General features: G+C 35.3%; 1 protein-coding gene across 5 annotated transcripts in view; it reads right to left on the reverse strand.

The window, feature by feature from the left end:
• PDE10A (phosphodiesterase 10A) overlaps positions 1-22,230 on the reverse strand; it is a 187,103-nt gene that overhangs the window by 95,643 nt on the left and 69,230 nt on the right. For all 5 annotated transcript variants that reach the window (XM_035538405.2, XM_035538406.2, XM_035538403.2 and 2 more), the window contains exon 2: positions 15,480-15,608. In XM_035538405.2, the coding sequence (XP_035394298.1) occupies positions 15,480-15,608 (129 nt within the window). The remainder of the gene's footprint in view (positions 1-15,479; positions 15,609-22,230) is intronic.

The raw sequence follows: 22,230 nt of genomic DNA on the forward strand, positions 1-22,230 counted from the left end.
TAAGAAGTACAGATGGATCTTTTAGGAAAACAGGAATAACAGAACTTTTTTTCCAAGAGGTAAAAGTAGAGTCAGAACTCATCAGAGTTTTGCTAAATAAAGCTTGCCATCAGTCAGAAAGCCCCTGATTGCCTGGCTCTGAGACACAACTCATCTAGATGCTGTACATAAAAAGGCTTGAGAGAATTATCTCTTAAAGAAAATCTAGCTCCAGATTGAGCACTGGTAATCATACAAACATGTCTAAAGGATTTGGACATATCAAGAGAGAAAACCTTGAAACTAAGGAAATTGTTCCATCGTTGTGATATATAAAGAGAAATGGAAGACCCTCAAATGAAAAACTACTGAACCTACTAAAAATTGCATATCACCCAATAATCCTAGAAATACATGGGCATATATATAATATTTGCCGAGTCTAGTGTGGTGAGATGAAATTAAGGAACATTGGGCTTTATTCTACCCATTATGTCAAAAACAAACAAGGTGATGCTGACATAAGCAGGTGTTCATTTGAATGCCTGAAGGGAAGGTGTATACACAGGCAAAAAAAAGTAAAAATAAAATAAAAAATCGTTCAATCATTTTTTGCCAATTCATAGAAAAGAGCTCTACAAAAACTGAACTAAAATTCTGGAGTTAAGAAAACTCCCAGAGGATGTGCTGTTTTATTTGAAATAAGCTGTTCCTTTATATTTTAAGATGGACTACAATATTACAGTAAAACAAGTGTAATAACAACTAAGACAGTTATATTTTCTGTCCCTTCAACTACAGATTTATAATGGGAAGAAAAAAAAATAAAAATTGTTGAATCTTTAACCTGAATTCCACTCCTGAGAATTCACTGTATATGGCTTTGTTTCCTTCATTGTTCCTAACCCCCCAAAAATTGCTCTGCTAAAATCAGAAACATTCCCAATGAATTTGTTTCAGCTGAGTCCAAAAACACTTCTAGATTCTCTCAGCATTTCTATAGTCCTAGAAGTGCACCAGAAGCACTTGCATGTGAGTAGCTTCCAGACAGCTATATAAACTAACAAATGACAAGTTTAGAATGGTGACAAATTGTCCACATCTGTGAGCAGAAAAGTCATCTCCACTGTCACATTGCAAAAAAAGAAGTTCAGATAATATACTCCATTCAGGAAATACATACATTTGTTGAATTTCTTTGAGGCACATTTAAAAGCATCTTATTTATATCCCTATATGAGAGGGTCAGTCTTGGCAACACTTGAATATTTGGGAGGGAAGTCGTAGTATGTATTCCATAATTCGAGTTCATCCATTCTCTAATCTTAATGACTTATTTGTGAAATACAAAACTGTTATTATAGGCCAGTAGTCACCACCTTTCAGCTCTGAAAGTGGTCAGTAAAAGACAGAGGACCATAACAAACAACAGTATTTCTGAGATATCCTATGTTTCCATGACTCTTCAATCCTGCTATATGCTACTTACCATGAATTGAATTAAATAAATGTTTCAAAGAGTCTAAATTGTTTTGCCAGACCTGAACAAACTGTGTTGGTTTTTAACTTGATAATTGCTATTAATTAGTGCAACCAAAATTTTTTGATGAAAAAAAAAAAAAAAAGGAAAGGCTTGTAATATCCTTTTCCTAGATTATATGCTGCCATTTTCATTATACTTGGTGTATACAGTTGGCTGCTATAGCGGGTACCACAAATATTCATATATATCAGACATTTACTGTCATTTCTGACTAGTCATAAGCAAAGCTTTTTGAGGAAAAAAAAATGTTGGCAGAGGGAAGGATAATTATTGTTCTATAAAAGTACATTTTTGGCCACAGCACATTTGGAAAAGCAATCTGGTAATAGTGCATTCCTGTAAAAATTTACTGGCATTTGTATAACTAATTTTTTTCCTAAGAAAAGTAACAGGCAATAGATAAAATGTAGATTATTATTAAGGCACCTTTTTATTCATATGATATATCACAAAACATATACATGATGATAAGTCATCAAGTGTCACGTTGACACAGTTTCCTAGGTTGTACGAGGCAAAAAGAGCACATTCCAGTAATTTAAGAACTTCAGATCAAGTAAAACTGCATATCTCCTGTCATTCTCTGTGCGGGTCATGACAGTTCTGATTCAAAAATATGGGTCACAGTGTAGTTACTAGCTTTAAAAGTTGTTTTGATAAATCTCCAAAATGTTCTACAGTAACACTAAAATCACAGCCCAGCAAGTCCCCATGAATAAATACCTCTATTACTTTATAAGTTCCTGGTGCACAGCATGAAGACACTTCTAGATGTTCACAATAAGCCACCTTGAACTGAATTTCTACAGTTGTCTTTGCCACATTCCCAACCCAATAAACAAAATCTAATGCCACTGTTACATCAATTACTATAAACACTTCAAGAACTCAACACATATTCACCCTCCCACAGCTATTACTGAATTGTGTTCTTAATTTCCTAACCCTTACTTCTCATCAGCAGAATCATCTCTTTCCCTTTTATTTGCCATACTTATTTAATGACAAATCAAATGAAACTGTAGCATTTCGGAGGGAGGACCAAACAACTAGTAAAGTAGCTTCCTTCTGTTAGCTGGACAATGAAATAAGCCCATAAAACATTCTATGGTTGCATTAAAAAAAATAAGAATGTAATTCTATTGCTCAGTGTTACTCAGTGATTTCAGTAGGATACAGATAAAATTGCTCTTTCCTTCTGCAAGACAGAACTTCACTTATGGGTAAATTTGTATAAAGCAGTTTGGAATAGAGCATAAAATAATTGTGCTCAATATTGCAGAAAGCAACGTGAGTCTGGGTAAGGTGCTTTCTCCAAAGGATTTGAAAGATGCCTTGGTATTACAATCGAAAAGTCCTTTTGCAGCCTATCTAAAATGATCCATAAGCAACGTGTCATAATATTAAACACAATTTCTTTTTCAGTATATTCCAATGTGTTAATAAGTCAACTTGACTCAGAATATTAACAATTGATAGCATATATATATATATATATATATATCTCCCGGAGAAGAAGCAGAAACAATGATAGAGAAGACTGGCCCTACTCTGTTGAACTAGAAGTCCTTCCATCCGTGTTTGCTGTCTTTGACAATGGCTACCAACAGCTCATTACAGAAAGAGTATGAAGAAATTATTCTACAAGAAAAGAGAGAGTACACAGACTAAAGACGCACAGAGTAAGCTTACTCTGGTATGTCCTCAGAGCAATCAGAGGCTTATGAATTTTCTCAGCTGGAGGCTGCATCAGGATCATAGTATGTAACAGCTCTTGATGAAATATTTCTTCCTTGGAATGTGTCTAATCACTTTTTGAACCCATTTACATTTTTAACATCTGCAATATCTTATGCTAATGAGTTCACAATTTAGGCATGTGTTGTGTGGAAATGGATGTCCTGTTGTTTCAAATCTGTGGCCAAATCATTTTGCTGGGTGCCCTTCAGTTCTTCTGTCATGAAGAAGGTAAATAGTCAATTCTTAATTGTCTTCTTTGTGACACCAATAATTGTAAAGCTTCTGCTACTGTTTAGGTCTTTTGTAGATTGAAAAATCTCCCTGTTTGGTAGCAGCATCATAAAAATCATGAGAGTATAAAGATAACAAGTAAGGCGGGCTCTACAAAGAGCTAATAGTGTTATCAGAAACAAGGGTGATTTTTTGTGGCTGAATTGACCTAGATGCACTAGCTATTGCAAAGAATTCAGACCTTGCTAACTTCCATACACCACAACAAAAAAGCCCTCTACAAGTGAGCATTAAAATCTTCAGGTATTAAATGTGCATCCTCAAATATCATATATTTAGCTCAACAGACCTAAATGTTGATAAAATGTTACTCTTAAAACACCTAATTCATTTTCAGCCGGATACCCAAAAGATAAGTCTTTCAAATAAAATTCATACCTGTTATCAAGTCAACACCAGTTGGCACCAGTTTCATAACCCATTATATGTTTCTCTAAAATGTGCTTTCTACTGAGTTTTAAATGTTCAACAGGAAAGAAAGATCTCTCTCTCGCACACACAGAGGAGATTACGATCTCTAGTCTCCTTCTGCTCCATAATCGATAATCACTTGCTTCACTCAAATTGTCTAACTGATTAAAATAATTAAACATAATTAAACTCAGTGTGCTGTTATCCAAGCACAATCTCCATTGGCAAATCAAGTTAAGTGGTTATTACCATCCTCACATGCTGTTAGTCAAACAGTTCATTGCCCCCCTTGAGTGCGATGATAGAACCATCAGCTCATTGCATATTAGATCAGTAAAAAGATGTAAATTAAAAGAATAATCCCTTTCTTGTTTGCTTTTCTGACTTTCAAGAATAAAGTTTGTAGAATTCTATCCATCTGGTCATCTTTGTCTTTCTGTATATGTTGAGACGGTGGCATTACCTGTACAGAGCATCTGAAATTCAAGCTAATCACAAATTTCCACAATGACTTAATGATGTTTCCTGTCTGGCTATATTTGGCTGAACTGTCTATCTGTTGCAAAAGCACTAATAGGGTTGATTTTTTCCAATATATTCCCAGCACCTCTTCTTGAGCTGCATTAGCTAGTTCAGGCTAGGCATAAGGTAACAGAGAAAATAAGGCTAGGTTAACTGTTTGCACCCTTGGCATGACTTGGACCATGTCAATTTGCCCTTTCCCACAACAACTTATGGGCTCAGTTCAGAGGACTAGTACATGCCCAGGACCATTCTAGAAGGTAGATGCAGCATCCTGTTTGGAAGAGAAAAGCAGTTTAGCCTTGTAGCTGTATCTTGTGTCATGCAACTTGGCCTCCAAGGCAAAGATCAGTCAAAACTGATATTTATCCACTACTTTGTTTTTCAGTTACTCAGCTTTATGAGATTCTTTTGAGACTCTATACATCTGGTTTTAATTTTCACTGTCTGAAACTTTACCATCCTAATATGCATCCCCCTTTTTTTTTTTCCTGAGGAGCTTAAGACAATGGAAATCCCTCTCAGATGACTGATTACTTCATGCACTATGAAAACTGTCTAGGCATTCATATATTTTATTCCCTAGTTTTTAGCAATTTAGTAATCCATAGGAGGACTTTTTCTCTAATACCTATATCTTTGACTGTCTTCAAGAAAAGTCATCTCAAAGCTTAGGTGTTTGTTGTTCGTTTTTTTTTTTCTAAAACATGAATACTCACTTTGAACCAAGCAATTTTCATCCATGTGCTTAGTAATATCTTCAAAGGATTTGACTAATATTTGTGACATAAGTTTTCCTTCAACAAAATCTTATGGCAGCTAAACAGAGGTAGCCACGTTCATTTATATGCAACATGTCTCCTCCCTGTAACATATATAACCAAGTATTGTCACCTGAAGAAACAAGTTAGGGAATGCATAGCAGTAAAACAATGGGAATGAAGTCATACTTCGGTCTTCCTCTTCCAGACTTAAGCAGGAATGCAATTCAACATTCATTCATAAAATATAAAGGAAATATTTGCAGGTGGTGGAATTAGGTGATCTTTAAGGTCCTTTTCAACCCAAGCCATTTTATGAAATAATAATTAAAAAAAAAACAGAACTATTTTATCATAGTCTAATTTAAAGTTAGTTACTGGGATTTATGAAGAAGTACTACTATGAAGAAGTTTGTTTTAGACAATGTTGGCTCTTGAAAGTACTTACCTGCCAATGATCACTTGGACAAATAAAGTGAATGTCTATAGCTCATCATGAAAAATAATCTCTTTGGAGCAACTGCACTAAACCACAACAAGATGACAAATGGAGATCCCATACTGGGGATATACTGATGTTTGTGCTTTACCCTTCTATCTTTGCAATGAGTCCAAAGTCTTAAGACTAGAGACCAGAAGCCTACTGCTAAAAATCTTCACTAACAGATAGTGTGCATTTAAGACAAATATCTTTATTCAATTCCACCCACGGAAATATAAAATCATCTATTCTCAGAGTACAGCATAACCATCTAAATCTGCTAGCCATATCCACAGAAAAAAAGATGAGTTTTCCTTCATCCTGTGGCCTATCTGTGCTTCCTGGAAGATTAAGGAGATAGCAGGTTTTTTTAGACATAAAATATAAATGGATGGGGTATCAAGAACTTTGCTGAAATGAATTTTCACTATTGGTATACAGAATATCCATGAAGAAATATGTTACTCATCCTTTCTTTGTGCACATGTAGCACAACAGACTATTAAACTGCATGATCACATGCTGTCTTTTCACCAGAGATGCAAATCTCATTTAATGGACAGAACAAGCAATGCTAACATATATAGCTATTTCACAGTTTGTTCTTTATATCCTCGTTGGTCAATGTGTGATTACAGGCCTTGTCTACCCAACATTTTCCAGGTTAATACTTGTGTACTTGGATTTAAAAGTTATGGTCCCATAAAGTTAATGACTATTCTTCTCTTGCTCTTATTGCTTTCTCAGCTTACAGACCATGGGAATGTTCCTACTCCTATTTAATGCAGGTAAAACAGGTTAGCTTACATCATCATAAATCACCATTATTAAAAAGTGTTGGCTATGTGTGTATACATTCTCCACCCATGTGATCAGAATGGAGCTTCTCCATTAAACAGTGAGAGACTGAATATTTTTGCTTGCTTGCTTTTTTTTTTTACTCTAAAACCAAAGATCCTGTGTAAAGGAGAGAAATGATCTGAAAATAAAGAGCAGCAAAGCCAGACAACAATAAGGAATACTGTCTTGAAAAGGAGGGACATGGTTTTATATTGCTAATGAATGCATTATTGCAACATTCTCTCTCTTACACTGTTCACACTTTAAAGAAGACGTTGATCACCTGGAAAGGTTCAAAAGGTGAACTGATGAGAAATGATAAGAAATCTGGGAAACTTCTTTCTCACTAAGATACTAAAAGAAGTTCCATGCCCTAATGTACCTAAAAGGTTGTGACATGTCAAAATCACAGACTTAGTTTCTATTATAGTTCATTCATATGGGCAAGAAAATGATTCAGTGATGCAAGGCTTATAAGGAGAAACACTAATTTTCAATAGACAAAAAAAAAAAAAGAAACATTATCAGCCATAAAACCTCTTAATTCAAGTCAAACATAGACACAACAAAAATCAGTGTAAGTACATGGTGAGAATAATTGGTCTAGATATAATGTGATTAGCATAATTAGCTCAAGAGAGGACTCAGACCAAACAGTGACGTCTGCTCCCTAAGGCCAAACATTTCATCATTAGAGGATTACCTTCTGCAAATCTCTGACCATCCAAACAATTCTACATATGCACAAGATTTCCAGAAAAAAATCACCTCCTTCACGTAACCCACTCATAAATGAAAACAAAACAAAGCAAAAATTTAAACAAGAATTGTTACAAATTATAAGAAAATAATCCAGAAACATATTCAACTAATGTGCCAGGTTTACTTCTGCATTTGTTTGGAATTTGTTAATGACAGCCATTCAGAAAAAAAAGAATGAAATCAGTAACTGCTTCAACGTCAAGATACATTCTGAACAAAAATGATCATCACTCAAGACCTCACACCATATTTTCTACCAAAAGGCCACTGTTCGGTATTCCTGTATTATAAGTATATACAAGCAATTCCTGACCTATATATCCTTTCCACTCATCTTTTCTCTGCCCAAAGGAACAACCTGGCAACATAAGCTTTTTCACAACTCCACCTCAACAATTTCACAGCTAAAATGAAGCAATTTCTAAGGTGGCTCTGTTTTGTTTAATTCAGGGAAAACAATAAAATATAAATAAATAATATGCTGAACTGTACGCATGGGAAAGAAGCAATTTCACCTCAGACAATTATACCGACTGGGGAACTGACTCTGATAAAATGATTTTTAAAAGCAGTGGCACAATACAACCATCTCCTCAAGAATCAGCTCCAAAATTATTCCTTATCTGTGACAAATGTATGTCACTTTCGTCATCTGAACTAAAATGACATTCCCATGTAGGTTTCTTCCACAACTCTAAGATATGCCATCACTTTGTCTGTCTACCTCTGAAGCACTAATATACTAACATAGACTTCCTAGGCACTATGACTGACATGAAAAATGGCAACCCGTAAACTACTTCATACAAAAATCTACAGATCAATTTTATCTCTACAGAAGTAAGAACAAAATACACAAACAAACAGGATCTACGCAGTCAAGTCTCCAGATATTATTGCAATTTTCCCAAGAAAAACATTCACAGTATCAATCTTGCAAAGCTCAAGACAACTGCTACGAGTCTGGTTATTCTCCCAGAAAAGTAGCACCCGTTAGCATAACAGTCATACTGGTTCAGACCACCAGGATCACCTAGCTCAATGCCTCCTCTCCAACCAGCCGTTAGCAGACTCTAACAGAAGAGTAAGAACAGGGAAAGCGATTATGCCGCTTGCATTGAAGGGGACTGGAGGATGGATCCTTTCCGTCTTCTACAGAAATGCTTCTAACAGATGCACCAAAATGTGTAAATAGTGGTGCTTGGTAATAAGAAGCACTAAGAGCTACTAGGTTTGTGTCCATGCTGCAAGTGACACACTACCCAAATCATTCCCACATTCACTTGTGCGTTTTGGCAAGTATTCATGTCTGCTTGGATATCACATAAACATAAACGCAGCAGGGCTGCATCAGAATGAAACAGCATGTTTGCAGCATCAATGAAATATTAAGACAGACTAATTATAAATCAAGGAGATCATTAAGATGCTGCCATGATATTTCCTTTTACCTAGGTTGGGAAGATGTCAGAATCACAGCAAGCTGTGGAGTATCACAACAGTGACACCCTCCAGCTTCCAAGTATCCTTCATTCAGTATGCTACAACTACTGTGTTATACTACAGAAAAGTTATTTCTGATTAGTTAGCATGGAACTGCAAAGTTGTAAAAAATTAGCAAATTCAGCACAGGCTCTTTTTTTAATGTAACAGAGAGATGACTGCCATAAAATTTAAAGCACATCATGCTGATACCTTAAAATCTGAAAGTGCATCATCAGAAAAGAAATTATTTTCTTTCTATTTCAGATGACAGTTTTGGGGGGATTTTGCTTTTAATGTTTTTATGTTGCAGCTTTCTCTTTTAGTATTAGTGTTAAAGACTAGTAAAGAAATTCTCTCTCTGCACATTGTCTCAAAGTCTGGGTATGATGAGGCCACAGATCCTACTCCTCCAAATCCTTCTCTAGTACAGAAAAAAAAAAAAAAAAAAAGACCTGAGGGCTTTAGACAAAGAGAAGGCATCAAGCTTAAACAAACTAGCTCAGGCACAGAATCATTTCAGTCCCTGAAACCTTCAGCTTAGCACAGACCATACAATAAGAAAAAGAAACAGGTTTACCTAACCTACGCTCTATTAGAATGGAGTACATAGAGAGCTCTATTCTCTCTATGCTCAGTTAGCTCATAGGCAATATCTTTGATAGCTTTCAAAGATCTCTGGGTCTCCTGGGAAGACCCAGAGGAACAACATTCAGGTGAGGGTTTTATGCAGACATCTTTCCTCTGGAAGCCTAGTCAATTTTCTACCAAAATGAGGCTACAGTGGTTTTCAAAATTATTAGGGTGAATGTACGCAGAGATAACTATTTCCAGTCTTTTACCAAACTAAAAGCTATACAGTGCACCAAATCTCACTGCAACCTTTGCGCACTTCTGGAACACATGGTAGATAGGAAGAGGAAAAGGGTGAAAATCAAAATGGCTGAGCTTAGGGAAGAATGGCATCAGGGCTTAATCTGCATTCTGTACCCACACATTTGTCATATTTGCTTCACAAGAACCCACACAGCAATAAGACTCCACCAAAAAATTATGCATTTAAATGACTAATGAAGAATTCTATTTATACTGCAGTCAGACAGTCTGCTTATAGTAATTACATAAAAGTAGCAATGAATACACTCTGATTTATTGTATAATGACAGATAGATAAATAATAAAAAAAGAAAACTTTGAATGTTGATAAATGCCTTTAACTGAAACAACCGATTACACTGATTTAATCGTTTGCATCATATTAGCAAAAGAATATCTGTTGAACAGCACATTTAACACTGACAGTAAATTAACAGATACAGGAAAGCATAAAAGTAAAAATCAAGAGTTTATAAAAAGAAAATATCTAAAATTACTTAAAAAGTCATTTAATGTTTCTGTTTATAAAACTTATGTAAGAAAATGCTAAAGCTAGGGTTTCTAAAGAAGCATTATTTTGGTCACATTACACAATATTCTCTATTATTGCTTGAACATACAGCAGGTTATGGCATAGTCACACATTACAAGGTCTGTAATTGGAAATACTAGTATTAGGATGTCAATACTTTAGACTTACTCTAAGACAATCAATCGTGTTTTTTTTTTCAAAGTCCAGGAAAAAATTATGTGATGTCTTCTTAAGGACTACACATCCTGAATGAGCATTACAATAACATCACAGTAACATCATATTAAGCAATGACTTTTCTAGTTTCTTTACATTTTTCCTTTTCTTTTTTAAACAAGTTAATTCTGAAACATTGTATTTCTTTAAATGCAGTAAGTCAACTGCACTTAATACACAGCAACTTATGACTGTGTATAATCAGTCACACAGTGTACTGAATGTACCATTTTGTATAAAATGTTTCCATTTAAAAAAATGTATTCAAGAATTACGTAAGAACAGCATTTGTATGGTATGAAAGCACCTTAAGTTCCCCTTATACATAGCTTTACATGTTTTTGGCAAGTGTTCTTGGATGAAAACAGTGTACAAAGTTGTTGACATGTCCAGATCCAGCAATAATTAAGCACACACCCATGTGCTTTGATGAACCAGTCCCTGGAGTAGGGAGAGGAAGAAGTGGCCAAGAAAACAAAAGTACAGACCAGAAAGAAAAGTCTAGAACTGGCAGGACAAAACTTTGTGGATGTTGCTGTATGGAAACATGGCGGAAAAGAAGATGAATAGCAGACATGAGTGTAAGAAAAGCAACAAAGCAAAGGATATTTCTAAATGACAGCTTCCCATAATCTTTATTTTTCTCTTCCACAAATGCACTCCTCCCAACAGATATCTGGACACTCAGGCAGAAGATACAGTGCCCCGGGATGTTTTCACTTAGCCTCATGGAGAAGCCCAGTGACACTTCAGGAGTGTCTGTGAATGAGACTAATCTGAAGCCACAGATTCCTATGCAATGCGGTAATTTTAGAAACCCAAATAAATTACTGTGGAAACTTCAGTCTGCATCAGAGTTTAATGTCCTACCAACAGAAACAATTGTGGAGTTCATTATGTTTTTTCTTAGAATACGCTCATCAAAAAGATTAGAAATGTAAAATTAAGTGACATAGCACAAAGACAAGCAAACAAATGCGATCCTTTCTCCTTCTATATTGGAAATACTTTACTATAGTCAAATTGCAGACATTACCAACCATTTCTGAAACTTAACTAATGAACATATTAATAAATAAGATCATTAATGAAATTCCAGGTTTTATATTCAACTGATATTTACAATGTCTTCCGCATAAAGTCTGTTGGCAACAATCCCTGATCAAGTTTGTCCAGAATAACACAGACTGGGCTAAGTCAAAAGGTTCCTAGGTTTATTATATTCTTCCACCACTGTGAGCAAGTATTTATAATTATCTTCATGCATGAGTTATAAAAATCCTTTGTTCACATTCTTTGACACATATTTGACAATGATAATGTTGATAGTCACTTTTGAACTAATTTGGAATCAGTACAATAATTTTCTTTTAAAATAGTTGTTTTGTTCTCTCTCTTCTCTACACTTGTAAGAATTACATAATTTTTCAGAACAGCTATACCTTTGGCTTAGACAAGAAGAACAAGAACATTCAAAAACAAAGATTATTTTTTTGATAAAATTAAGAACATCTGAATCCAAACTACTACTCACTGCAATTGTTTTGAAACCTTAACAAAAGCGTTATCTGACAAGGGAATACCAAATTTAATCACAAACCCAACATATCTGGAATATCTTCTCTATATAGATCAACATCCAAGGAAACCATTCTAAATATTGTGGTTTGTTCAGAGATGTTCAATACTCTTTTTATTTGCTGAGAAAAAGGAAAATGGGACAGAAGCGGTGTCCCTTCAGCTGCCAGTAACAGTATCATTCTTTTCTTCTGTGTCTGATACCCACCACCTTAAAAACATTAGGACCACCTGCTTAGAGAAGTGATACCTCGGCTCCCACAGAGCAAGATATGATATAGTTCTCCATGTAGAAATTATTTGTGTCAGTACAGTTTGCCCTTTTTTTCTATACAGAAAGGCCATTAACAGTATGAAAGACACCTGTTAAATTTACTATTATCATTGTAAAAGAAGCTCATCGGGATTACAATCAGTGTGTTTAGGATCTTTTTATTGTTGTTGCAGTGAAGCTTTGAATAATATATTTAAGGTTGGAGTCAGTAAATATTTTGTGAGAAATTTGTGGGAAACCTGTGGGCCTAAAACTTGCATAATCTTACAGCTCTTATTACAGTCACCTTGTTACTTGTGCTTGAATGACATGGAAGAGGACAAATGGAAGACATCTTGTGAGTTTTGCAAGTACTATATCTAAGCATCTGGAAAAGAAAGAAACTCCTTGCAGATACTCTTAAAGTCCATTGGGGAAAAAAAAAATCTCTTCTTACCCAAACATACCTTTAATCTTTAAATTAACGTCATGTAACTTAATGTTATAACTTATGCCAGCACACCAGGAAAGATGTATACATCTTGTATACAAGCCAAGGCACTTTCTACTGTTACTACTGTGTCTATATGAAAATGTTTTTTCTGATCTATAAACTTCATAAAATATCACCTGAGACTATAGTGCATGAAGCACAGACTACAAGTAGTGGGATTAATTTGTAAACAATCTTATTTCATAGCTAATATGTAAACTATATTGAAGCAGAATTAAAACAAAGTCCAAATCTGTTTCTTTAATCAAGACAACCTCTTACTTGTCTGTGTTGCTTTAAAATAAAATAAAAATAATATATATTTTGCATCAATCGCAGTCCACTTTGTGCTCCAATTTCAGCAAGTCTTCTGTGTAAGTCATGATCTGGACACACACAATTTAAAACTTGAGTGTTAGTTTATTACTAGTAGGATTGTTTGGAAATGCCGTATGCAACAATACAAGACCTGGATGTGTTTTAAGTATGCATTTCATTGGTAGAAAACAGACAGGGTCCAAAGATTTTCAGTGAATAGCCAAGCATTAGTATCAACAGTGTTCTGTCCCTGTGCTGTCTGTGCAGGTTTACTACAGTAAACTATAAATAAATAAATAAAATCCATAATCCCGGGTAGATCACTGTTGTCATGGGCCACTTTCAAGCTAGCATTTACTGTGATAGATGTAAGATTTACCTGGTGCACTGAGATGACACAATTTATGGTGTTTTGGAATGTAAATTTTTGTCATACATTAAGTATTGCAATATTCACTGATCTCATCCCTTTTCAGTACTTTGAGTTCAACAAAAAGGAAATACATCTGAAGTAACTAATTCAGTGAATTTCAGTCACAGAAAAATTTTAGTTCATTTAAGTCCAAATCAGACATTTCAGTTTACATTCACGCTAATGAAATTCAGATAAATTACCCTGACTGCAGGCCCACTGACTTCTGGCTGAGAAGCATACACAGCTGGTTGCCTGTAAAGCAGGCAGGACACAATTTCTGCATATAAGTTAACGACCGTTCTGTGTCACCAACATATAAGAGCACAGACACTATGCCAAAGATCTCAAAAGAGCATTTTGCCTGCCTGGCAACTTTTTTATAAAAACAGGGTTTATTTTTCTGTCTGTATCGGATTACCTGGTGTAAAAATCTGAAAGCATTCTGAAAAATCTCTAAAGCAAGAGGGATGGGGGAAAAATTATAACCCTATTGTAAAGTGACTTAAGGTACATATTCACTTGAATTCATCACAGATCTTTGCTGACACCAAAAGAATCAGTGCTCTTCTTATTTGTCACTGCCACCATTAGTCTGGTAGTAGAATTGGTACAGACATAATGCAAACTGGGTAAAAGATCCAGCAAGCTTTTTTTTTTTTTCTTTTTCTTTTTCTTTTTCTAGAAATGTTGCATTCTGACAAATTAAGATATTTTGCTATCAGTAACGTTTTATGTGGCTACAGACTATCTTCCTAAAAGAAATCCACAGATAAGACTAATCAGTATCTATTGCATTCTAAAAAGGAAATGCATTCAAATTATTCTTTTGACTTGGCAAGTGTAATTCTGCTTATTTTCATCTAAAATCCAACACTAAGAAAGCCACATCTGTACAACTGCCTTTACTGTAATAAATACAGACACCTTAATGATTACTGTCAGCACCAGGGAAGGTGCTTTCTATCAGGGAAGACAGAAAGACCCACCTGACACCAGATACCAAGTTGAATTTAGGTGACAGCATAACTATTTCTCAATGATTTTAAGTTAACAGTTTTTGGAGAATTAGTCACAAAGCAGTAGTTTCAAACTTTAAGAAAACAGTGGGCAAAATAACCGTTGCAGTTATTCATGTTCAAACTGTGCTAAATTAATGGTCAACGGTTACTTTGCTTTTGTAGTTGGCTCAAAAATTTTCATGAGCATGTTCACGAGCACTTTCACAGAAATGTATTTTCAGGTCATTTCCCTTCCCCACCTTGCACAAGCATCACAAAGAAAAAATAAAGTGAAACAAAACTAAAAAACAACAACAACAAAGGAAACTTAAGCAACTGGAATCCACTTAACAATATAGGATTCCTGAAGCTGAAATGCAATCCAAATCATTCATTCAATTTTAGCATCAAGATCCCTTACCCCAACTATAAATTGCATTTTAAACAAGGGTTTAAGTGACGGATTATACCTCAATCCAAGGAACCCCCCCCCCCAGAATTCAACAGACTGTTTTGTAGTCTGTGTGTCAATGTTCCTGTCTAAAACTGACTTAAAATGTGTTGCAAACAGGAACTTCTGTGATGGTGCTGTGCGTTACTGAGGTTTACATTCTTCAAGTACAACATAATTTTATTCAAAACTTGCCAAATTCAGATGCAGGAAGCCCATATTATGTTCTTAAAACACACAGTAATGTTACAGATACTGCACTTTAGTTTGATACCGATTTTGAGTTACAAATACTAAACTGAACCTCACAAATGAATACCAGTACATTCCAACAAGAAATGCTTAAAGGCTGAAAAGATTGAAAAAAAAAAAAAAATTAACTTCTTTTGCCTTTCAAAAAACGGTGGAGCCTATATGTAAAAATTACAACAGCCAAGTTTCTACCAAAACAGATTTCTTTTTTAAATCTAAAAATAAGAGCTAAGCTGTTCAAAGCTAAATATTAACTGCAAATAACACAAATAATTGCAAACTTACCTTCCTGTCTGTTATTTTTCCTTTTTAGCCATTTTTCAACAGTTTCTGCACTTACACTTTCTGACACAAACTCATCCAGTACCTGGGGATGAAGAGAAAGATAGGCCTTCACTTTTTCATCTGTTAAACCTGCAAGAGAAAATATTAATCAATTATATCATTGGTATAAAATTCCCCACATGAAACAATACACAGATGCCAGTAACAATCCACTTCCTTTTGTTTAACATGCTGATTGAATACATGCCTATTTAAATAGTTTTCCCAGAGAGAATGATATCCAATCAAATAAAGCAAGTTGCCATATAAAAAACAGTAGAAGCAAAACACATGCATGTGAGATGCTGTGTATAAAAAGCACCCTGTAGGAGTACACATAAGCATTCCCTGAGAGAAATGGACAGGAAGAAATCTGTGATATAGAACATGGATGCTGGGGCAAGTAGTGAAAGGAGCTGGGCAAGCAGCTTTTAAAGGAAACAGAAAACACAAACAGTTCCAAAAAACAGAAACATGCCTCTAGGCAGCAGCAAACAACAAAGTCTCCACACCCAATTTTGTTGAGCAAGTGACATGAGACTACAGCAAATGGGAAGTAAAAAGCTATTTGGGATTTCTTCTGTGAAAGCAAAAGACAATTTAAACATGGTAAGGAAGGAAAAACTAGCTATGGGCTCAGGCTGGGTGTATCATAGCACAGAAAGAATAACACAAGGGTGTGCAAATGCTAGAGGCTTGCAGTCAATAAATAATCTGGACTTCTGCTTTGGCCACTCTGAAATTATTTAGTTGCAAGATATGTAAGAGAATGTATCAGAGAGCTGTTAAAGAAACTCTCTTTAAGAAGAAAGTGAACTGCAGCAAATTCAGTATTCTCACGGCAAGTGGCAGCAAAAGCAATCAAAACTCTATTATGCAACACCAAAACCAAGTGCAGCTTTTAAATACTGGAGTTAATTAGGTAACTTTCAAAATATAAACCGTTTCCACATGTGTGCTTCCAATGCCTACAAATTCGGTTATCAAAATAAACATAACTGTAGATAAAAGGGCTTTACAATATCTGCCACAAAAAGAATCACACCAGTACACGCTTCAGAAAACAAAGCAAAAGTTAAACTCTCAAATCCCTGATACGATCATAAATAAATTACCGAATTCATAAGGTGACAATCTGATTGAACTCTTCACAAACACACCAAACAAAACCACCAGCTTCAAGGATAGGAATATGAGTACTGAGGGTTTTCAAAGGAGAATGGGAAATGAGTGCAAATGCCCTGAGGGACTAAGGTTTGAGCTGTCCCAAAGGGAGCATACACTATCTACAAAGCATTAATTAGATCCGAGGGGAAGAGGACTAACAAGTGCTCTAATGACTCTAAATACTTGTCTCGTGGTGTGTGTATATAAACAGAATCGTTTCAGTACAGCTGAAAAGTCACCACAGAACGCAGCCTAGGTTCAGCAAAAGAGAAAGTTCCCACCAAACAGTCCTGACCTCTTTTGGAGAGCATTAATGCTCTACAATGAGATCAATTTTCGTACTTTATGTTTAGTACAGTCTCAGAATGTGCTGAAAAGAGCTACAGGGTATTTAAATGCTAGTCAATGACTGTAACCTTTGAGGTCTCTGACAAATACTTACTAGGAAAACACTCAGGAAGCAACACCACAGCACAAACTGGGAGCCACTGCCAGCAGAGCACTGCCCACCTGCTCCACTTACCCTGCTCCCCGCGCTGACTTCTCTTATCCACCAGAAGCTGCAGCCTACCCAGATTACCAGAGCCTCAAATATTAGTGTTCCCACTTACACACAAAATCTCCAATCTGGATCACTCAAATTAGAGAGCTAAATGAGCATCCTGATCTTCATTGGTAAAGAAGGAGGATATTCATCAGTTAGCCATCAGAAAGATAATGAAATTTATCCGCTTCTTAAGTTTGGGATGAAAAATGATCAATACAGGTTTGTCACAGAATGCCAGCTAGTTCCAGGTTGTCTTTAGACTGCAAACAGATGAACACTTCTCCCTTCTATTAAGAAAAAAGGAACTGGAAAGTCTGTAAAATTAGCAATGGAAATTCAGCAAGGTTTGATTTGTGTCTGAAGTGAAAATAGCCTCTGCTTTCTAATGTGTGCAGTCTTTATTCCTTAACTTCAATGGAAACACTTGATTGAAACCTTTATGGGATGTGTTTTTGTAATATGCCCATCAAAATTCAATAAAATGTCAATTTTGGAATAAGAGTTCAGTCCACACGTCATGGGTTTAATTGCTATTCCAGGTATCCTGCAACTCCAGCAAACTACGTTAACCTTACATGAAGAAGCGATTCATGAAGCTGCTGTAAGAAATCCTACAACAATCTTTAAATTATGCTCTGTTTCACAAAATACACCCGTGCAGATGTATTTTTTCAATGTCAGATTTTTAGATAGGAGCAAGCAGAATAGGATTTAAAACCAGATGTAGAGTTTTTAAAAAAATGTAATTTAAATCTACTTTCTACATACAACAGATTTATTGATCCTCCTGATCTTTAGTCTAATTTGTTGAAAAATACTTGCTACAGCCATACAAAAACAAAACAAAACAAATGAAAACATGGCAAAAAAAACCAGTAATAAGACACTGTAACTTCACAAATTATTACATTAAGAAAACGCAACATTAATAGAAAGTAATCCTTTAAAAGCAACTCAAACATTTTGTACACTTGTATATACATTAAGGAAAAAGCGTGTCATAAAGAAGCTTGAGTACAAGAGTACAACTGAGCATAAAAAATCGTTTTATGGCATATATAAAGTCCTCTACATTGTAAGATATACATAAGAATAAGATTTAGATTTTTACATAACACAATGCATATGGTAAATGATTGACACACTTGCTCTCCATTTACAAGTTCCTGAAAACTTCTAGTACACAGATTTTTGTTAAATATTGTCAACCTCTCTATTGAACTGTTATAGTCTTTTAATCCTGAAATATGCAAAAAAGTGCTTTTAAGAATAGAGTTAATTATTAATAATATTTGAATGAATGGGACAATGCTACTTACACCCAAGTTTATGAACTAGCAGGTTATCATGGGTATTATTTACAGAAATAAAACAAACAAGCAAAACTACAAGATAATGCTAGTTATTCATTTTTCTATTAGTAAGGTAAAGTATTGGTCTTAAAGACTTTGGGCAGTAAACTTTTCTCCATCCATTCACATTAGAAACATTTCTTTACTACTCCATTCTTCTTCCCTTACCCAAAACTACTTTTGGACTAGTAGACATGGATTACTGTGTCTGCTACTTCCACAGTGCTCCATAGACTCCAGGGATGCCTTCTCTTGTTCATCAACTCTGGAAAGGACCACGAAGCATACACAATAGTATCTAATCAATAAAATAGATAAATAAATAGAATAAAATAAAAATTAAGTAAAAAGGTGGTAACGAATTCATATTTATGTGATCCATACGCTTTCTAACAAGCAGCCCAAATAAAAGCTCACTTCTTTTCATGCAGCCCCTGAATGTCTCTCATCTTGTATCTGGTGAAAAAGCCAAGACCCATAACCCTTGTTTCCTTCCAAATCCTAGTTTATCATTCATTATTTTTGCCAGAAGCACCATTCTGCTTTCCTGGAAATGAATTTTTCCTCTGAGAGTGCTCTGGTAGTATAACAAGGACCATCACTCCGGAGGGCAGAGTTCTGGCCAACAGCTTAGGATGTATCTGTTCAGAAAACACAGAATGACTGGAGTGACCTTATTTCTTCTGGGAATAAAGGGAAGAATCTGACATTATGGTTGAGTATCTTTTTTTTTTTTTTTTTATCTACACAGCTGAGCATCCATTTGTTCCATCTATACTTCAGAGTCTGCCTTCCTGATTCATCTTGTTTAATTAAACACACACACACACCAAACAACCTCTTGTATGCTTATTTTTAAGTGAAAAACCCATCTTTCAATGCTGTTATCTTTTTGGCACAACTTGCTAATGCCTGGTTTTATGCACACATTAGCTATTTGTTCTGGATTTATGATAGCACAATGAAAATTATAATAAAAGTATAACACAAAAGGATACATGCATATCAGATAAGCACATCCTTTTTTCATTTCCCTCAGAACAAATCATAGGCAAAGGAACTGCTCCACTAAGCCTATGTGTGCACCAGGTCAGCAGCTCCCAGCTTCCTGACCAGCGTGTTTGTTTAGGTTCTCTTTGCAGATCTCAATTTGAAATGTTCTCTTTGGCCAAGCCATCTAAGCTTAAAATGCTAATGCATATGCATGGCAAACATTAAATCAAGGCTGGCTTGATTTTGTTCTATCCATTTCTTGGTTACCTTTGTCTGAACAGTAAGTGGAAAGACAGACTTTCTATAAATGACAGGTTTTATGCAAGTGTTTCACTTTATTGTGCTTTTCATATCATTCAGTATAACTTGTCTATTTCAGGGCATGTTGATCTAAAAGTGGCAAAGCTCTATAATGAGCAGAGGGTAGAAACAGCCTGCAGAGGCAATTCCTTGATAAGTGAAAAGCATTTTCACTGCCAAGGGACAATATTATCTGGCAGTACACTCATTCTATGATGTTAGAAGTGGGAAGGGAGAATCAAATGACAGAAAGGAAAGAAAACAATTATGTTTACCTCAAGATTTCTATAAACTGATGCATCTTGGTCTGATGTTTTGGTGTACTCTACAAAATAGTCATGTACCTATTTTTCCATTTTGCATATGCTGTCCATCTAATTTGACACAACTCATGCCAGTCTATCAAAGTTTTGGTTTTAAAATTTGTTTTCTTTTAAAGAGCTCCTTGATGTTCAATGGAGAATGTAAAAGAGTGTTTTGTTTTACTTTCCTTCAGAGGCTAGGTTAAATCATTTCTTTTTCTCTGAACTTAATGTCAGAAATGCATGTAGTTGAAGACAGAATTATGGATGAATTTCTCCCCTTTCTTGTCTTAGTAAACTAACTACAATATTGCTCATGAACACCACAGTCCAGTAATTTCAACAGAAAATAGAACATCAAATGATTGTGATATTATTGAAACAGACTATCTCTTCATTGGCCCTGTGACCGTTACTTAAAAACATGTTCCATTTCACTAAGTAAAAAGAATAAAGAAAACCTTTATCTGAAGATCATTTAGCAAGTTTAGTAGAGTTATTTAAAGAGAAATAGTTTTTTCATGTAGATTCTTAACTGCTACAAGAAAATCTCTTTTCATTTATTTCAACAGTGTACCCAAATTAGGTAATTTGGGCTTCAAAAGCATAACTAGAACTTGGATTATTTTGCAATTACTTCTACTAAAAGTCAAATGATAACAAATACCTCAGCACCACCAAAAACTACCAGTATATCTGCATTTACATGTTCTAAGTGTCATACAAAACCAGATTGAGTATTGCAGATTGCTTGATTTTCTGGTTACCTGGATCTCAAGCCTGGGTTATTCTTGTCATCTACCAATAATGCTTACATTTTATTAACTCCAACATTTCACTAGTGATAATGTCAGGCACAACCTAAAAGAGCTCAGCTGAATGCACACTACAATTTCCCACTATTCGGTGGGAGATCAGTTTCACAACTCACAAACAAAATCTGTAGTGCTGAAAAGAAAGAAGAAGAAAAAGCTAAATGCTAATCATAATAAGAGAAAATTAGGAAATGTTTATTGCAGCTGGGCATGCTATGCAAGGGCATCATTTTACTGTAAGATTAGTGGGTCTTCAGTTCAGTGAAACTGCTTTCAAAACTGCTGTCCAAAGTAAGATTTCTGACTTACTATTTTATACTAATTTGGAAATATCAGCAAAAATATGTATGCATATCCTTTTCAAATTAAAAAAAAAAGAAAAGATATGGATAAGACTCAAAGATTCACAAATCTACCAACCTCATTACATCTATGAACATTTCTAATGTAAAGCTGGCCTTCCAGAGTAGCAAACTAAATTCGACACCATGCCCACCGTGACAGTGGGCAAATATATTAGTCATGATGCTCTCTGCAGCAATTTGCACACCACTTTGAAAATGAGTGTTTTTTACTGAAAGTAGAGTGTTGACCAGAATACTGACATTGACTTCCTTCTTTTCAAGATCTGAACCATGCGTATCCATACCTACCTGATGAAATCAGGCACTGGATATTCTCAAAAAGAACTTAGGGTCAATATTCCAGAACGAGTCCAGAACTTTTAAAAAGAGAACAAAACCCTCTACAATTGCAGAATTAAAAGAATTGGTAGTGGCACAGTGACTTTTGAAGAAGACTGAAGCGAATGAAGACAGTTTCCAAATCAAATGTACATTTGTATGACCAATAAAACAATGAAGCATAACAGAGGACAGAGCTTATGGAATAGGAAGATTCATGTAATAAATCTATTCATGTTTTTCCTGTTAATTACCACAGTACTCATAATTTTTATGTTAGGGTTTAAGAGAGACAGGAACTGTAAAAACAGTTTTACATCCTGCACTCCTCTTAAGATGCAACTCTTCGGAAAATAACTGGATATCAACACTTTCTTTATGAAAGAGGAGAGGAGAGGAGAGGAGAGGAGAGGAGAGGAGAGGAGAGGAGAGGAGAGGAGAGGAGAGGAGAGGAGAGGAGAGGAGAGGAGAGGAGAGGAGAGGAGAGGAGAGATAGTAAGACACTATTACTTGAAAGAGTAACTGCTTTTTGAGTAGGTGCAACAACGTACAC

The sequence above is a fragment of the Cygnus atratus genome, chromosome 3, assembly GCF_013377495.2.
Source record: "Cygnus atratus isolate AKBS03 ecotype Queensland, Australia chromosome 3, CAtr_DNAZoo_HiC_assembly, whole genome shotgun sequence".
NCBI classification, from domain to species: Eukaryota; Metazoa; Chordata; class Aves; order Anseriformes; family Anatidae; genus Cygnus; species Cygnus atratus.